The sequence below is a fragment of the Zosterops lateralis genome (assembly GCF_965231275.1).
Source record: "Zosterops lateralis genome assembly, chromosome: 1".
Lineage (NCBI taxonomy): Eukaryota > Metazoa > Chordata > Aves > Passeriformes > Zosteropidae > Zosterops > Zosterops lateralis.
Window position 1 is genome coordinate 124,261,458 of NC_139762.1, and position 18,933 is coordinate 124,280,390.

General features: G+C 40.6%; 1 protein-coding gene across 1 annotated transcript; it reads left to right on the forward strand.

The window, feature by feature from the left end:
* Positions 1-174: 174 nt before the first annotated feature.
* CHMP4C (charged multivesicular body protein 4C) lies at positions 175-16,538 on the forward strand. The gene is made up of 5 exons (XM_083881843.1): positions 175-401; positions 7,424-7,601; positions 8,800-8,914; positions 11,108-11,216; positions 13,411-16,538. Exons 1-5 carry the CDS (start codon positions 206-208, stop codon positions 13,473-13,475), a joined length of 663 nt encoding a protein of 220 aa, XP_083737969.1. The 5' UTR covers positions 175-205; the 3' UTR covers positions 13,476-16,538.
* The last annotated feature ends 2,395 nt before the right edge of the window (positions 16,539-18,933 follow it).

An 18,933-nucleotide genomic window follows, 5' to 3' on the forward strand; every position in this document is an offset into this window, starting at 1 on the left:
GGCCCGGCCCGGGCCCCTGGGCGGCTCCTCCCGCTGAGGGCAGCGGAGCTCGGCCTCCCCGGAGCCGCCCCGGGCCCGCCCCGCCGCCAGGTGCGGTGTCACCGCCGTTTGTGTGCTCAGGGAGCGCTGTGTGCCGGGCGGGGAGCCTCCCGAGCACCGCTGGCCAGAGCTTTCCGTCGGCGGGCGCCCGGCCGGGATCGCCGCCATGAGCAAGATCTCCAAGTTCTTCAAGGGGGGCGGCTCGGGCGCCGCCAAGGGCCGCGGGGGCCCCTCGCCGCAGGAGGCGCTGGCCCGGCTGCGGGAGACGGAGGAGATGCTGAGCAAGAAGCAGGAGTACCTGGAGACGCGGATCGAGCGGGAGCTGGCGCTGGCCCGGCAGCACGGCACCAGGAACAAGCGGGGTGAGTGCGGGCCGGGCCCCCGCGGGGAAATCCCGGGCTGTGGGCTCCCAGCGAGGGCCACCGCACCCCGGGCGGCACGGTGGGCTTGGGTCTTTGGCGTCTGTTAGTGTTTAATGAGCTGCGGATTCATAAAGCGGGATGGGAATTTGTTATTCCTCACAGATTTTCCTGTCTGAGGTTTCCTGTATGATTCTGCTGTTGGTGTTTTGCATCGCAGGCGATGTAGGTGCTGGCTGGGTACACGGAGGGCAAAGCACTGCTCCTCAATGAGGGAATCAGTGTCTGGGGGCTCAGCAGTGCCTGAACGAGATGCAGGATGTGCCGGTCTCCTGTACAGTCATCAGCAGATGCACATTATCCCCATTGCTGACAACTGAGGGACAAAGTGATGCAATGCTCTGTCCAAATCATGTAACAAGTAGATGTGCAACCAAAAAAAGAATGATAGCTCAGAGCATTAGTGACTACTGCTCTGGGATGCTGTTGGCTACAAAGGAGAGGGTTCTAAGGGGCCAGAATGTCTGGCTCCTGTGTGTACTGACATTGTCATCCCTGGGAAGCAAATGATGGTAGTCAGTGTCTCGGGGATATACGGGCCTCAGAGAAACAAGTTAATTACTTCCTCAAGTCACATGGAGGCCTGTTTGTCTACTCTAAGCTGTATTTTAATTTTAATGCTTCAAAACAGAAGAAGAACATTTTGAATTAAAGATTTGTGATGTAACAAGAAAGGTCTTTTGCCCGCTTGGTCTATTACTCAGTAATTTAAAAAATAATGCCCCGTAACTTTGAATTTGTGTGGAGCTGTGTATTAGAGGTGTCCTGGTTAGCCCTCTAATGTATTTGCAATACTTAAGCATTTAATAATTATTAGAAAAAGGCAGTTTAACTAAACTAACTTTTAGTTAAAATGGATTTTAAATCATGGATCAAGACGGGACAGGTTTGAAGGCACAGTCAGGGGAGTAAAGTTAGTTGAGAGCTCAACTGAGCCAGCTGCTCAAGAGGATGGGAGCTGTCACAGTTGTCCCAGTCTCACACTCTCCACTCCCCTGGCTTCAGCTGGAGTGTCTCTTGGCCCCTTGTCCAGGTATTGGCACCTCTGTACTGTCGCAGTGAGCTAGTTCAGGAAGATGATCCAGGTGGGAGCTAATTTGCTATGGGACAAAATGGCCCGGTGGCTCCTGGGGCTGAATTTATTGTGCAAAAGCCTGAGCTGCAGGGCTGGTGCAAGAAAACAGGTTGGTTCCTAGGATTGTAGCAATTCCTGCTTAAATCCAGACGTGGTGCTCTGGAACTTCATCCCAAACTTGAACTATAAGCTGGCACATTTGCAGAAAAAAGAAGCATTTCCTGCCTTGCTCCTGATCTTGTGCTACTCCCTTCCTTTCCCTTAGCAGAGCTCCCTGAAGGGTGTGTTTCAGAAAGCTGGATATTGTAAAATATACTGTTTTTCATTGTCTAGGTTATTTTTTTACCCAGGATGGTTTAAATGCCCCTTATCCAGTTGACCCGGTAGCTACATGAGTGCTTGTGCACCTGTGAAGGAGAGAGTGGGGCACAGACAGGAATGAGAATTTGTTGGGAAAAGGTGGATCTGCTTGTTCTTTAACTCAGCTGGTTGATAGTGGTTTCAGGTGTGTGTTGGTCTTTTACTTCAGGCATGCAGCATTTGATATCTGAAGCTTTTCTCCCAGGTTGTTGTTTCCACAACAGTAGTACTCAATGTGCAGCTGCCCTAGTTCTTAATCTATGAAATTGTTCACGGAGTCGTATTGCAGACTGTAGTGTTGAGCTGATCATGGTTAAAAATAATTGCCTTTTATTTTGTCATTTGCTCTGGGACCAACAGTTAAGAAGGTAAAGAGGCAAGAGTAGGGCTAAAAGTGCAGTGTGGCAGTTTTCATTCATACCAGAAATGCTTCTAAAATCAAAATGGGACTACCTAAGTACAGTCAGAGGAGAAACAATATGAACTGTAAATCATTTAAAATATAACCTTACAGTGCCAAAGTGCTTAAATTTAGCAGGATAGTCAGTGAACTTAAGTCCCCAATAATATGTCTTCATTTGATATGTCAGTTGTTTTACAGTTTAATTACTGTTGATTTACATTGACAACATATTATCTGGTGTACAGTACTGTATAGCTCAGAGAAAATCTGTGCTAACCACCATCTTTTGTAGCATTATGTAAAAATAAACACAAATTAGAGAATAAAGGATTTAATATACATTGCCTTGTTGAAGTGAGTGTTTCAGAGGGACATAACTGGTAATTTTAATGTAGCGTTTTTTTTCTTCGTTGTGTCTGTGTAGAAGCCTATGGAAACTAAAATGGGGCTGTCTGCAACTGGAGCAAGATGTATTTAGGGATAGAAAATGCACCAAGGTAGCATGATCTCACTTCATTATGAGGTGCATGAGTCTGAGCCAGTTGCACCAACACAAGTGAGAGCAGATTCAAGCGGCAGCAATTTCTCATGACTCCATATGACTGTTGAATGGGTTTCATGTGACATCAGTAGGCTTAGCTTGATTGAAAAGCTGTAAGGTGTTAGCTATGCCATTGGTGTGAAACATCACTGAAATACTCCCGGCTTTTCCTTTATGAAGTATCTCTGCAGTTCCTGTACCTAATCTCAAATTAGCTATACTTTTCAGGTGATACATTTCCAGCATTCTCCATTAATATCTGATTGTAACTAGACCACTTCAGGATTTTTTGTTTGCTGAATTTCCTCCTGAAGAGGTTATGTCATGAGAAGCAATATTTTTTTCACAGTTACCGCCAAGTTCTAATGTCTCTCCAACCCCAGAACAAACTCTTTTTTCATGTCTTGCTGTACTTTTTGGGGTTTCTCAGTTTCAGCCAGTGCATAGCTGCCAACTCCATCTACATATTGGCTTTTCTTCTCTATTATTTTGAAGGACGCAAAAGAAAATTTAAAGTACAGGAAGTGATACTGAATATTTGAGAACTTTGTTTAAAAGGGAATGTATTTTCTGAATTGTGCCTATAATTGTGAAAATAACATACACATGAATGTGTGTTGTATCAGCCTAGTGTCTTTCACAGCTCATAAAAATATTAAAAAACCATAATAAAAAGAATAAAGTTAAGCCGTCCAGAATAGGATTTATTCTTAACCATAAAGAACCACATAGTACTACTGAGGACAAAACCTGTGAAGAAAGTGGGAATAACAGGGAGGGTTTCACAAAAGTAGATGCTGCTAAATATGCTGTGTGTTATGTTTGGGCAGGGCTTATGTAGCCGTGTGGCTACATTCCTTTTCCATGAGTTAGGTGTAACCAGGAGTCCGGGGAAGCCAAACAATGATGTGGTGGTTGTGTGCTATGATGGACAGGACAGTCATGACTACGGCAGGCTGTGGGACAGGTTGGGAGTGAGGGTTTCTGGCATGGACATAAATAAAAGCCCTTGGTGTGTCTCTGCACTGTGACTTACAATGATTGTTCTCTGGCTTTCAACTGGAATACTTACCACTGGTCCAACTCATTGTTCTTGATTTACTCCTCAGTTGTAACTGCATGTGGCTTCCTCCACAAGGAAGCCACCTCATAATCCTTTAAGGATTATGAGGTGCTGATAATCAGCCTATTGAGGTTTCTATGATTTTTATGGCCTCAGCAGCATTGCCTTCGTTTGTCTCTGGAGTGAGGGAGACCAGAAGCTGCTGTCCATGAATCCCTTGCAGGCCTGAGGTGAAGGTTTGTGAACTGTATCCAAGAGTGAGACCTGATATTTTCACAGGAGTGTTACATCTTCAGAATACACACTCTTTTCCTACTTCAGTAGTTTCCTCATGGGAATTACAAGGATTATTAGACAATAGTTTTATTTCTGCTTCAGAAGATGATGAGATCATTGGTGTTTTCTCTACTGATGGGTGTTGGTGGTGGGCTTGACAGGTAAAGGTGGTATTGCTGCACTGTTGCTTTTCAGTCTGATCTGTCATGAAACCGTGAGAAGGGTGCCACAACTCTTCCTGTGTCATTACTTCTATTTTTCCTTTTGAAATCTGGATATTCAGTGTGGCCAGGATTCTTATTGCCCATCTGGCCATTTCTGCTTCCTTGATGGAGTGTCAGCATTGTAGTGACCACCCTTCTACAGAAAATATAATTCCTTCTTAATAAAAGGAGTTCATTAATATGCAAATTTAAACTGACATCATAGTCTTCTTTTGTTCCAGACACTTTGACTATAAAATAAAAACTCATATTATAAAGTTCCTGATCTATGAGCTGTATCCTGCTTACTGGACTCAGGAGTACAGGAAATGTGCTAAAGCCCAGCCAGCTGCTGACCATTATAAAATTCAGGAGTTGAATTGACTTCTTTGGAGCACAAAGTGTATGAGATGGCTTTTTTTTTTTTTTTTTTTTTTTTTTTTTTTTTTTTTTTTCTTTTTTTCTTTTTTTCCCCTGGAGAAGCCCTCCACCTCTTCCTGAATGAATTGCTGTTAATTACATTTGCTTCCTCAGACTATCTCTGCTCATACTCATCCTCTCCAGGCTGTCTTCCTTCTTTGAGATCTTTGGAATGGGAAACACCATTTTTCAGTGCCATTCTTACACCTTCAATGAAGTGAGTTTGTGTTCTCTGCTCAATTTCATTATATTTTAATAGATACGTTTCTCTCCAGTTTGATAATTAGAATGCAGTAGCATTATAAAGCAGAAGCATTTTAATCCTGTAAGACTTGGACAGAAATTTAAAAATGCTTGTGATATGCATTAGAAAAGCACTAAAAGTTCTAGGTACTTTGTAAAACGCAGAAAAATAGATTTCAAATAACAAGGAAATTATCATAAATTACTGATAGGAGGTACTGTAGCAAAAATATTCTGCAATAAAGAGCATTCATTTAACACAAATCAGGAAGATCATATAGTGTAGTGTGAGAATTCATAATGCTTTGATTGATAAGGAAGGAGTATGGATTTATTTCCTATTAAGTGCTTTATTCTGTAAGTCACTTTATTCTGTAAGTCACTGTTAAAACCAAAGAAGAGAAAGATAATATGTTGCACCACAATAATTAGGAAAAGCTGTTTATGAATAGCTGAAGTCGCAGAGAGTTTAGCTTCTCATGTGTTTTCTTGATTTGGGTGTGGTTTAATTAAATGATCTTCAGGATTTTGAAAACAACTCCTTTGTGTGTAACTGAGGAAATCCATTTTCTCAGTGAGCAGCCAGTAATAACAGCAGCATTGCAGAGTCCCATTTCTGAAGGACACTGACTGGAGTGACTGCCCCACGGTAGATGTTTGCTCCAGCTGAAGTCCTTCTGCATCAGCTCATTAGTGCTCCTCAGTCCTCAGAGTCCTCTCTGGCCCAGCTGGTTACGTTTGTCTGGAACCTCCAGTTTCCTAACCTAAGAATCCAGGATCAAATTTGATCCAGTGGAAGCTAAGAAAGGAAGTGGCTGGTGTCCTAACTCTACCAATACTAAGCATAAATAAATAGGGAAATAATAAGTAGGTAAAGATTGTTTGGGATTAAATAAAAATTAATTATTTTAGAATCGCCAATGAGAATTTTACAATTCTCTACATTTGCTCTGTGCATAACATCATCTGGTGTTTGTGCAACTTCTGCAGAATATGCATAATCTTTGAACCATCCTCCAAAATCTGGGAAAGTCTTGAATTTGAATGCCATGATTAATCTGTTGGGATTGTGGTTTGCTGTCCTGAACATCTCACTGCAGGTGGTGGAAGGCATCTTAGCCTGTGTGCATGTCCTTGTGCAGCTCATAAAGAGCAATTTGGATCATGTTGATTCAAGCATTTGTAAACAAAGCATTATTTTTTGGTGTGCTGTTACACACCATAAATCTTTGTGCCCTCCTTGGGGAATCCTGATTTCATTTGACAAGTTGTGTACCCCAGTGTCAAGGTTCAGTGTTGTTGCACATGGGCAATTTTAACAGGATTGCAGTAGTAGCTGCTGCTGTTGGTTAAGCTTGGGGGGCTGCTGGGCTGCTGGGGTTTGCAGGCTCTGATTCTGTTTAAAAAATTAAATGTAGGAGACAAGGAAGGGAATGGGGGTGCTAATAGCATTGAAAGAAACCAAACAATGGGTTAACTCAGTCTCTTAGTTTAGTTTGGTGTGTTATTTTTGCCTGGCACATGTGTGGTTTGGAAAGGATTGTCATCAGGAAATGCTTGTGGCAAAATTGTGTGTGTTCCACACCCTGAGGCCAAGAGAAAGTTCTTTTCTCCTCCTGCTTGTCACGTGCCTTTATTCTGGTAATGATTTACTCTGGGCAGAGTACGCTGCTCATAACTTAGTGAATATAAAAGACTAATCTCGACCATTTACAAAGGTAATAAGGGTGTAGCTGGATTTGACTGTGCCTGTGTCTACAAAGTTCTTTATGTTTTCAAATTCTAAGGTTTAAAGATCACATTCCTAAATGTAAAAAATAGATGAGCTAAAAGCTGAAGAAATGCAAATCCTTCTCTGATCTAACCCATCTGCCTAGCTGGGCCTTTGGCCCCTTGGTTGCACAGCACAATTATTCCTGCTCAAAGTTTAGAAAGGGCCATTGGTGGAGTTGTGGTTATCATGGCAGATCTTCTTGCACTGTCTTCCTTAGGTTTTACTTACATTTTGCAGCTTATTCTTTTCTTCTCTCTTCCGTTTCCTCCCTTCTGACTTCTCTCTGATGTTTTTCTTTTCCCTTCCCGTCTTCCCTTCTTTGCCTGTGTGCACAGGATGGAGTTCAAGGTCTCCCACAGTGGAGGAAGAGGCTGCTTTTCCCTGTGGTGCTAAAAGGAGCTAATCTAAAAGAGGCTTCCCACCATGTTCATGCAACAGCCTGTTGGTGATTAACAGGCTGCCAATCTGGTGTGGTCAAAGTTTGTCTCCCTCATAGTAAGGTAGGAGGGTGAGAATTATAAATTCTGCAGATCAGCTTGGTGCTGAACTACTTGTCCTTGCATTTGCTATGAAAACACACAGTGCACTTTGCCTCTTCCCATTCCAGCTGCCTTACAAGCACTGAAGAGAAAAAAGAGATACGAGAAACAGTTGAATCAAATTGATGGGACACTTTCGACCATTGAGTTCCAGAGAGAGGCATTGGAAAATTCCCACACCAACACAGAAGTCCTCAAGAATATGGGTTATGCTGCACAAGCTATGAAAAAAGTACATGAAAATATGTAAGTGTTTTCTAGTAGCTTCCAAGTTGAACTTACTTTCAAATTATTCCATCACTACAGACTGTTGTATCAAGTTAGATAGTTTTGACTTCATTTTTGGTTTGGGCATTGAATGTCAGGAAAGCTAATAGTGCTAAAGTGTTGTATTTGGCAGAAAAACATCTTTTCCTAACAATAAATTTAGAAGGAAGTTCACTTAACTAGTGAGATCTGTTTTCTTAAGTCTGTCTTGGCAGTGGAGGCAGCCTCTGTGCTTGGTTTGTCTAGAAGAAAATCTAGTCATAGAAACTAGGTGGACTCTTTTTTTTCAGAATCCATAAGGATTCTGTAGGATTCAAAGTACTAATTGGATCCACCCCCTTCCCTCCCTACCCCACATAATTTTTTTTTTTTTCATATGTTCTATATTATTTCAAGGGGTGTTTTTCTGCCTGAATAAACAGAGTTAAATCAGAAAGGTTGTTCTGGGAGAAATAAACAGGAATCAAAACAATAATGAAGTTAACAATAAGGGGAAACCTTTAAATGGTGTACAATTCTGTTAAGTTCCCCCCAGTTCTGGTGAAAGCTTAACATCAAAAAAGATTTATGAAATCATAGAATAGTTGGGTTCAAAGGGACTTTTAAAGATATTCCTGTCCAAACACCCTGCAGTGAATAGGAACATCTTCAACTAGATCAGGTTGCTCAGACTCCATCCAACCTGACCTTGGATATTTCTAGTGATGAGGCATCCAACGTTTCTGGCAACCTGTGCTGGTGCATCACCACCCTCAGTGTAAGAAACTTCTTCCTTGAATCAAATTAAATTGACCCTCTTTTGGATCAAAGCTGTTACCCTCTGCCCTTCACAACAAGCCATGTAAATACTTATCCCCATCTTTCTTACAAACCCTTTTTAAGTATCAAAAGGCCTGTAGAGATGCTGACCTTGGGGATCTGCCCATGGCTGTGGCTGGCTGGCAGAGGTATGAGGAGCACAGAGAGGGAGAGACACACTTGCTGCAGTTTGACTTTTCTTATAATCCTGACATGGAAGTAGCTGGACTGGGTGTAGGTGAGGAAAATCATTCCCTGTGAATTCTGCTGTTTATAGAGTCATGGGCATAAAAAACAAATAGGGTCTGTTCAAGTGAGTGTGTTCTGTAGGATTTGAGTGATACATCTTTAAAAAAATGTTTCCATGTTACCTTGCCAGGGATTTGAACAAAATTGATGATTTGATGCAAGATATCACTGAACAGCAAGATGTTGCCCAGGAAATTTCAGATGCTATCTCGAGCCGAGGCACCTTTGGTGATGAGTTTGATGAGGTTAGTACTTCAGGCCTGTGAGTTTTAACTCCATATTTACTGTGCAGTGGTTGGTTTCTCAAGAAGCGTGGAGGTGAAATTCCCTGGTTCTAGCTTACCCTAACTAGGACAATTGTATAATTTTAATGTAAATATAAAAATTAATTAAAACTATTAGATATAAAACATATAATGTAGCAAATAAAAATCTTTAAAGTAAAAATATAAAAAATATTTTTATTTTGATATAAATTTTATGAAAAGCATTTGTAACTCTATTCCTGTAGTTACTGTTCTTATTTGAGCCTTGGACGAAGGTCACTAAAACATGTAATTTGTGGACACTGAAACATAATTTTTTGTTTCTCCAAATAGATATCCATTTGACTAAAGTGCATGTCCTTGTGTCATAGCCTGGCTGCTGTTTATAATTCTGAATATTTGGACCATTTTTTTAAAGTTGTTTTTGGTGCTTGGAGGTGCAGGTCCTTTCCGTGTTGCCCACACCACAGAAGTAGATCTGATAGGTAGAAGTAATACCTGTTGAAGGCAATTTATTCCTGTGTCCCCAAATGGACAACAAAGAAAAATATAAATGCTATATTGCACATATTTGCTTGATTGGGAGGAAGAGGGAGTTTTATTCAACAATTCTAATTTGTTGAAAATAAGAATGATTCTTTGTATTTTGTTCCCATTACCTGCTTTCCTCTATTTCCACTTTGAATGTAAACAGACTTTCCAAGAAACATTTAGTCATTACTGGCACAAGGAATGGGATTTGGCCTGAGCTTCAAACAATTGAAAAACATCCTGCCACCCCAAACAGCTGTACAGTGTCTTACTTCTCAACAGTGCTTAACTTTTTGGAATCTAGGCTTAGTAAGCATGTTGTAGATTGACCTGGAAGTTCCTAAGGGATACCAGTTGAGGCTGATATGGATTGCTCCTGTTTGGGAAATAAGCCTCTGTCACTTGGAGCATCGTTGTACCAGCTTTTTTGCAAAGGAGCCTAATACTTACAGCACTTGGCAGTAACTGGGAAACCTGGTTTTCTAGCACCTTAAGAGTGCTAGAATCAATGACTTAATTTCTGGGATATAAGCTGGTTTGTGTTGAAGGATAATATTTAATTTTAATTTTTTTGAAGGATGTTTTTTCCATGTACTTGGATGCATTTTCTCTTCACATGTGTGCCATGGCTGTAACAAGACCATGGAAGCATGTGATTTCTCCTGCTCCAGACAGGCACAGAAACATAACAGTTCTTTCTCCCTGGAGTGGCACAGTATATATTTACCTTAAATTATAAAACCATGAGAAAGTAAATTTAGGTATGAAGTCCTATGGTGGCTATGCAACTATAATTTTAACTTCTACACTGGTGATAAACAAAGTATAAATGTGTAGGCAAAGTCCATTTCAGTACCTAATAGCTCCTACTTGACTACTTACCCAGCCTCTCTCCAGTTGTTTTTGCCTGTTGTTTCTTTTAAAACATTTTATCAATGTGGCAAAGGTCTATTTCTCTACAAATACATAACATTTAGTTTCCTTTCTTTGGGAAACTTCAGCTGGGGAATGAGTTCCTTGCTTTTTAAAAAAGCATACAGCCTTTTCATTTTTAGCCTCGTACAATTAGGTCATCTGTCCAAATCAGCCTCTGCACCTAAAAGCCCACATGTGCTGTGTGCTCCAAGATTGAAATAACAGGACCCAGGAGGACAGTTTTGATTCCAGTGCTGCTTTGAAATCACTTGTCCTGGCCTTATGTGATAGGGCTGAAGCATAATGTTTAATGACAGTCTGCCTTATAACCAGTGGAAAGTGTTTGCATTTTTAAATGAGAGAAATGGCACGATTAAAGTTAAAATTCATTGAAGATTACAGGCTCTAGATTTGGAACAAACCTGAGGACAGCAGAGAGGCTTTTTACTGCCATATTTGCCTTTTTGGCAAGTATTATACTGCTCTTAGTTTTGTTTCTAATTTTACTCCTTTTCTGTTTCTGTCATTGTCCTATTTTCAATATTCAATTAAGTTTTACTTAAGTGCCCATACTTAGTAAAAATTACACTTTTAATATGCTGTTTCTTGGTATGTCCTTTAGGTGTAAACTGTTTTTTTCAGTAGTACTTTGTTTCACGGTGGTTAAACGTGCCCTTGTGTGTGATCGCTGTCAGTATTTGTAAATAATGTTTTCCTTGAATTTAGGATGAGTTGATGGCAGAATTAGAAGAACTGGAGCAAGAAGAACTGAACAAGGGAATGAGAGATGTCAGGTTGCCAAGTGTTCCGTCCACATCGCTGCCTTCTCGCCCTGGTAAAATGCCTGCCTGCCATTCTACATTTCTCATGATTAAGCCATGCTGTGAGAAAGGAGAGAGGAACAGAGGGCTTCAGATATGCATTTGATTCTGTTATAACTTGAAAAATGTTATAAATTCCTTTTCCTATTTTTGTATCTGCTTAACAGAAAAAGCAGAGTGGGATTCCATTTTGCTCTGTGAAAGCATTTTAGGACCAAATTCTCTGTAGATTTGGGGTGACAAACTCAGGGAGCTTGACCTTGCACATATACTGATGAATCTTCTACTGAAATGTACTAAGATCATTGAGGAATGATCGTTTTTTGCCTTTTTTGTTCTCTTCTTTTTGGCAATTAAATCTTTCAATTAGAGTCTGACCTAGATTCCAGATGTTTATGTCATAAAGATCCAGCTTTGCAGGGTAGTGGTTTGGTATTTTCCACTGGTATTTTAATTAGAAATGAAGGAGGCATCGGGAAGTACGTATTTAAAGACATATTTTCATTCCCTTGCTTTCTTTCTACTGAACAGGCTTATTCCTGGTATTAAGCTGTAGTTTTATTTTTCTGCAGCTTTGCCCTGTTCATTTTGAATTCAGCCAGAGGCAGTCAATTTTACTACACTTTTCACTGTCAGCTGAAAGACTTGCTGTGTACTGACATTAGTAAAATAATGTAAATACTTGATGGTAAGGACAGCACATGTGTGACACAGGTTGTTTATGGTTTCTGCTGAAGAACAGGTACCTAGATCAGCTCAGCCCAGATACAGTGATATGTGTTTTGGCAGATGACACTTAAATCCTGAGAAGCCATTTAAGATGTTCAAGCTGATACTGTGCCCTCATCTACTGAACGCAGTTGCAGAACAGCTAGTAAAAAAAAAAAAAAAAAGGATTTAGAAAAACAGTGAAAATTCAGTCTGGCAGTTTATGATTTGTTCATACATTGTCTTCCAGATCCAGATCCAGCTGTGCCAGTTGACATTTTTATTAAACCCAGACCATCTCCATGTGCTTCTCACTATTTTAATTTTTTTCTTCATCTGTTTGTATGGGCTGCTTCAGGCAAGATGAGCTGGTTACAATTATATAGTTCAAGGCTGTGAAAAACTGGCTCATGTTTTCTGAAAATCTCTGGTTACTGTTACACAGCAACAGCAAAGTCAGACCAGTTGATGGATCTATAATGCTTCTAATTGGCGATGCATGTTGCCCTCCTGATTTTGAAGATGAGGAAAGTGCAATGGAGCGAGGCATAGTGACCTTCCCCAGTGAACCTGTGGCTCTTGCAGAACAGGGACTGAACCTGTGGTCCTCCATGTGCTTCTCCCACCCTTAGTCCCTGAAGGTGACAGTTGCAGTTCCCTTCAGGACGTTGGCTCCTGGCTCTGTGGCTGCCTCAGGTGGGAGCCAGCTGGCTGCTGTAAAGGTGCACATGCAGGTGCTGGACTCAGTACCAGTCTTCCACTGGTGGCTGGAGAGATGCCACTCCTGCCCTGCACAGCCCACAGATGGAGGAGGCAGCCTGAGGTTGAGCCTGGGCTCTTGGGTATCTAGTTTGCAGGTCAGCAAATGGAAACAGTTTGGGTGAGGTTTTAATTTAGTGAATGCAGGTGATGTGTGATAGGAGATTTGGGTACAAAGTGTGTTTGGGACCTGATCCAGGGCTGGGAATTGCTGTTGCTGTGAACACAGCAGTTAACTGATGTCACCTGAGCAAAGCAAGTTCAGGAATGTCTTTCTCCATTTAATAGATGACATCACCCATTTAAATGGGGTGAGTTAATTCAGAGACTTGCATATGCAGAACCTCTCAGCACTATTTGAAAAGGTAGCAGGATGTGTAGCTGGCCAGGATAGGTCACTTTTGCTCATTTACATGGTGGTGAGAGAACTGACAGCATTCTTGTGGGCCTTTTCTGGCTGTGACAACTTTTAGAAATTAAATGGTTTTTTCTGTGTGTATCTTTCAGTAGGAATGACATCAGATCTATATTGGGAACTTTAGGGTTCTCTAGGAAATAATGATGGGGCGAAACAGTTCCATCTCTTATGAGCTTCATTCCTGCTTTACTCATGTTCAGCTTGCTACTCAGTAAACTGATCTGAGATCTTCAAACAGAAAAGCACTGTGCAAGTCCTCATGCTAACACCAGAATGGTTCTGACTGTTACAGTGGTTGATGGTTATTGTCTCTTTATCTGCAGCATCGACCAGGAAAAGAGCGGAGGATGAAGATGAAATGAAGAAACTGGCTGCCTGGGCTTCATAAGAGCACGGTCTTTTTATAACACCAAACATTATAGTGCAGAATGTAAAGAGCTGTACTGATGTTTTATAACCACACTGATCTACTGTGGTTGCATTTCATACAGGCTGTGAGTTTTTTATGGCACATCTTGCTGAGACTAGTGTTACTGTCATTTTACAAAACTAGCTTAAAGACCAGCAGACAAAAGAATTAAGTAGTTGCCTAAACCTTCAGGCATATTTTTTTTTCAGCCTTGTCAAGAGATTTGTTTTATTATTAGTATCAGTTTTTAATAGATATTGTCTTACCACATCTGTTGGTTTGTAAAACCCGTGTGCCTCACTTATGCACAAAGCTGGATTCATTTAAGAAATGAGAAAATAAGTCAGTCATCAGGGCCCTATAACTAGAGGATTATTTGGTTCAGACTATTTGAATATTAGCAAAACAGCTTAATACATATCGTCATATGCAAGTTCTTTGAGCCCAAGAACTAATAGCTATTCATTTGGACATGAAGATATAAACAGTCTGCCTGGGGCAACTTATGGTGTCCTAGATATTAAGGGGAAGCTCTTCTGTAGCCTTATTGAAGTGGGATGTGTTGTTTTGTTTTAACTGGCCAAAATCTCCCATGCACTTCTGTAGGTCAACTTGAATTGTATTTTGGACTATTTCTGACTAGATTACAGAATTACAGTGATCAAGGAAAGTGAAATGTCTAGGTTCTTACAGATTCCTGCCAAACACTACTGATTTTCATTAACTCTGTCAAAAATTCAGAAGAGATTTGACCTTCCTGTATTCTTTTGCTCTACCTTGTCTTTCTAGGATGAGTCTTTACTTTGTATGATATTACTCATCCTCATTGGAGGAATTAGCAACATACTATAATTTTACCATTTCAAAATATTTTTAATTTCTGAGCATCTGGTTCTTTTCTCTTACTCAGTTTGTGAATGGAAATAATACCGTTGTGTGTTGCATTTGTAGTGCCCTTTTAAACACAGGTTAAAAGCTGATTCTGGGTTACTTGTAAAGTTGTTGTGTTACTGTCTAACTGACAGCATTTTAGCCTAAGGAGTAAATGCTACTCTTGAGTGCTAAACTACTACATATATGGAGAACCCAAAAATTAAATAGGCTGCTTTGTCCTGACAAAGTATTAAATAAGTCTTAAGCCCTATGCTAGTAGCCTGCTGTCAATCACAAGGAAACAGTAAAACACTGTGGAGTTCCTAGGAGTGTAGGAAGCAGAGTCCTTGATCTAGGTTTCTTGTTTTCAAATGAATTTAAATTTAGTGATGACTGGACCACTTGGGGAATAATGGTGGGCTTGATTTCTGTAGATCTTCAGCAACAGAAGACTGACCCCTTCTCCTGTAGGCTTTAACCTGTGATTTGCTGGGTGTTCAGCTTCAACAGGCCTCAATTGCCTTCAGCTTAGTGGATTTTAGGTTAAGTATAAGCAAATATGTGTTTCTAGACATGGCCTGCTCAGAGCCTTTCAAGTTGAGCCCCATGGATGAAACCCAAAATGTATAAACTGTGTGAAAAGATTGACTTTTTCAGAATTTTCATTTTGGATTGTATCTGTGTGAGAGCTGAATCAAGCCCTGCCACTTTGCATAATTTTCTTACAGGAAAAAACTGTGTGTGTTCATTTTGTCCTAAAATTTGGAGTTACCAAGAAAACTGTCCCTTTTTTTTGAGAGTAGAAAAAGTCTGGAATTATTTAATTTTTGTTTTAAATACAAAATAAATCATAAAAAAGAGGAAAGATATAGCTGCCTTTAAATTTAAAAATACATTTTAAACTCTTAAGGAGTAGGAAACCAAACACTAACAAAACACTACTTGGTTTTAATGCTTGCTGAAATTCAGCATGAGATGCTAGCTGAAAGCAGGGATATTTAGTAAAATAGCAAATATTCAAAGTTATTTCAAATCCATATGTTAACCCTTCTAGCTTAAATCCTGTGTTCCAGGTGTGCAGTTTATGCAGGTCTCTGAATTGAATACAGAACATATTAGCACACACTGGGTATGTGACTGTGCAAGGCTGGCAGTGTGCTTGTGGACACTTGTGGTATTTCTAAATATGAGGCCATGCCAACATAGTGCCATAGTTTGGAAAAGCTGGCTTCCTGCCTCTGTTCTTGGTTGAATTAGTAGTTTAACATAGCTTGGCTCTCACTTGGCATATTTGAAGTGCTCTACAACCTAATGGGTCTCTAGGCTTCCATTTTGAAACTAAAGTGACTTTCAGTCTGCTTTGGAAAATGTGGGCCTGCTGTTTTTGAATAAGAACTTTCCATGTGAACAGCCCTCACTGGAGACAAAAAAAATCCTGTAGAGAAGATCTCCTCCTTTGTAAACCAGTGTTTGACTGCTGACCTCCAGCAATGTTTTGGCCAAGTGTTAATCCTGAAGAAGCTTCAAGTATGTTCATTTTACTAATCTCAGACCAAGCACTTTGGTTTTATCCAAAATTTTTGAAAGATGAGGAAATGAAACTGGATAGTCAGGTGAGCTTACATATAGTCTGAAAGACAGACTCAGGTACCAGTTCACAGGCCAGGATGTGAGGTTGGTGAAACACTCAGAAACATTGTAGTGATGTATGGAAACCTAAATATACCATGGACCTGCTTAACTGGAGTGTTTATTGCCATGGTTTTTTGGGATACCAGTTTTCTTCAAGGGCAAAAGGGTTGTAGGGATTTAATTCAGCTGAGGGAGTGGCTCTTTCCTGTGTAAATCCAGATAACAGTGGGGAAAATGGCTCTTTCTTTTTTGAACATATGCCTCTCTTCATGCCAAGATGTTACTTGTTTAGTATGTAAGCAGTGAAGAGTGAATAGTGTCAATGTGTTATTGTAAATGTACCCTCTTGACTGGAACATATTTTACAGGAGGATTGTAGCAGCAGATGGTGTACTGTAACTGACTTCCTTTCTTGTTGCTTATTTATTCTAAGATTGTTTTTTTCTCCTAACAGGCTTAGACATTTTTAACCTGGAAAACTTTTAAAAGGGGAAATATATTAATAAAAAGTAAAATGAATTCATGTATGTATATATATACACACTGTAAATAAATATTTTGATGTCATGTTTGTGTTATATGATTTTATTAAATTTCTTTTCCTATCAGGCAGAATTGTAAGTACCCTCCTTACACTGTCATTAAGATATATGAAGGTGGGTCTTTTAAAGGATGTGAGAATATTTTGAAACATTTTTGGTGTATTAATCTTTCAGCAGCCAGTTAGATTTCAAGAATTCTTTGAAGTTGATTTGGTTTAAAAAACAACCAACAAAAACCCCTACCCCAGTGTAACCTGTGGTGTTTGGGCTGCATACCTTCACACTTTACCACTGTGTTGCAAGAAATTATTCTATTTTAAAAATAAAAAATACCTCCCTCTCCTCCCTTCCCCTCTGACCCAAAGATCTCATCATTGTTTCAGTAATAAGTGTTTCTCACTTTCCAGGCTTTACTTGAAAGGAAGAATGATCAGGTCTTTTAAAAATGAAAAAGAAAAAAATATGATAGGGAAGGGTGAAGTGAGACAAATACAAAAGGCATTTTTTCATTCATTTAATTAGAATCTCTTTAAAGTCTGTGTGTGTGTATAGTGTCTCACCTTTTATGTATACACACATGTATTTACATGTATATATGAAGTGCTGGAGCAGTGGTTTAGGACCACTACAGCTGTGGGGTGTGGAAGAACAGGATGAATGCAGTGCAGAGGGAATATTTAGAAAATCACACCATCTTTATTATTTTAATTATGTCACTTTTTTTAGAAATATAAGGAGGAAATTTTAGTCTCAAAAATTATTTAGCAGCACATCTTAAGAATTACAAGTAGTGTAATCTCAGGTAGCTGTCATATTTTCTCACATCTGTCCCCATTGCAGAGACTGTGGCAAGACCCACCTTCCTGGCACTGTTAAGTCAGGTGTATATTGCAGGGAAAGTAGAGCTGGTTTATGTGACTTTGATCATAGTTTAAATGGTTTGTTTTGTTATCAGCATGTAATTACTTTGTTACTACTGAACTATACTCTCAGGATCAATATCTACAGATAAAACTAAATTATATAGTTATGAAATGTGCCTAGAAATTTCTGAACAACCTTGTATACCTAAGACAGCTGTGTCTGGCAGGGTCACACAGGGCTCTGTGCTGCCCTGCTCCCCTCCTCTCCTGCACACCACACTTGTGTTTTCGTGTTTTGCTTGTATGCATGCTAGCTGACTTTTCCCCCTGCAACTAGACGTCTTCTGGTTGCTGTTTACTACCATTGATTGTCAAATTCCTCTTTACCAAGACAAACTCTGGGCAAATGCCGTCTTGGGGAGTTTGGACTTGACACTCACCCAGCCCCTTACAGCCTGTGCTGTCTCAGCAGCCACTGCTACCTAGGCTGTTTTTAGGGCAGCAGGGCAGTGTAGGTACTCCTCAGCTGGCTTTCTCAAAGGGCAGGCATCCAGTTCTTTTAGGATTGAAAGGCAAGTTGAGGATCTGTGATTTGAGCTAAATTTAATCAGATAGGTGCTGGGCCAATTGTCTGAGCTGGTGGTCTGCTCCCATGGAGGTGATAAGTGTCAATACCTCCCATTCCCATTGTTGTGACATGAGCTTTCACAACGTAAGTCTTATGGGGCAAGGAGTGTTTTGTGGGTTCAAACAGGATTTACATGGACACCCCAACTCTACCCTGAGTTTAGCACCCTTTTCTCAAAAAATTAAACTTGCACTTTAGGAGTAAAGTGAGTTTTCAGATACATTTAATTTATAAATATATCCAGATATCTTAGCTTTACTTTTGTATTCAGCTTACTAAAGGGACCTTGGTGCAGCTGCTGAACAAACTAAACTCAGCTGGGACTGCAGATATGTAGGCATGTGTAGGACTGTTGTATTACCCTATACCTTCCTATTGTCTGTACCCTGTCAGTATATGGGGTGTTGGAGTGCCTGGTGCAGCTGCTTTGATGCTCAGCAGCAGTGGTGAGCTGCATCAGTGGCAGGGCTGGCACTCTGCAGACCTCCAGGAGGAGCTCTGGGTTCAGCATACAGCAAGAAACTCCAGCAGGCTGGAAAGGGTGCAGTTTTCTCATAGGACCTGATTTCAGTCTTAATGCTCACGCTGGAGGAAAAGGCCTGCTTGGAAATGCTGCTCAAAAACCAGGGGTGAAGCCCTCCCACTCTTCCCAGTCCTCCTGCAAATCCCCACTTGTTCAGAGCTAAAATGCTCTTTTAAATACTAACCCCCCTTCTCGGCTGCTTCTCTGGCTTCTGTCTCTTTTCTTCCCTTCCCCCTGTCTATGGCCACCATGGCACCCAGCTTTGTTCCCTGCTCGGGACTGATGCAGGAGCTTTGAAGCAGATCGTCATGCAGCAGTTTACCAGCCCCCTCTCTACACACTCAGGCCAGGGCAAAGACCTAAGACCAACCTCGAA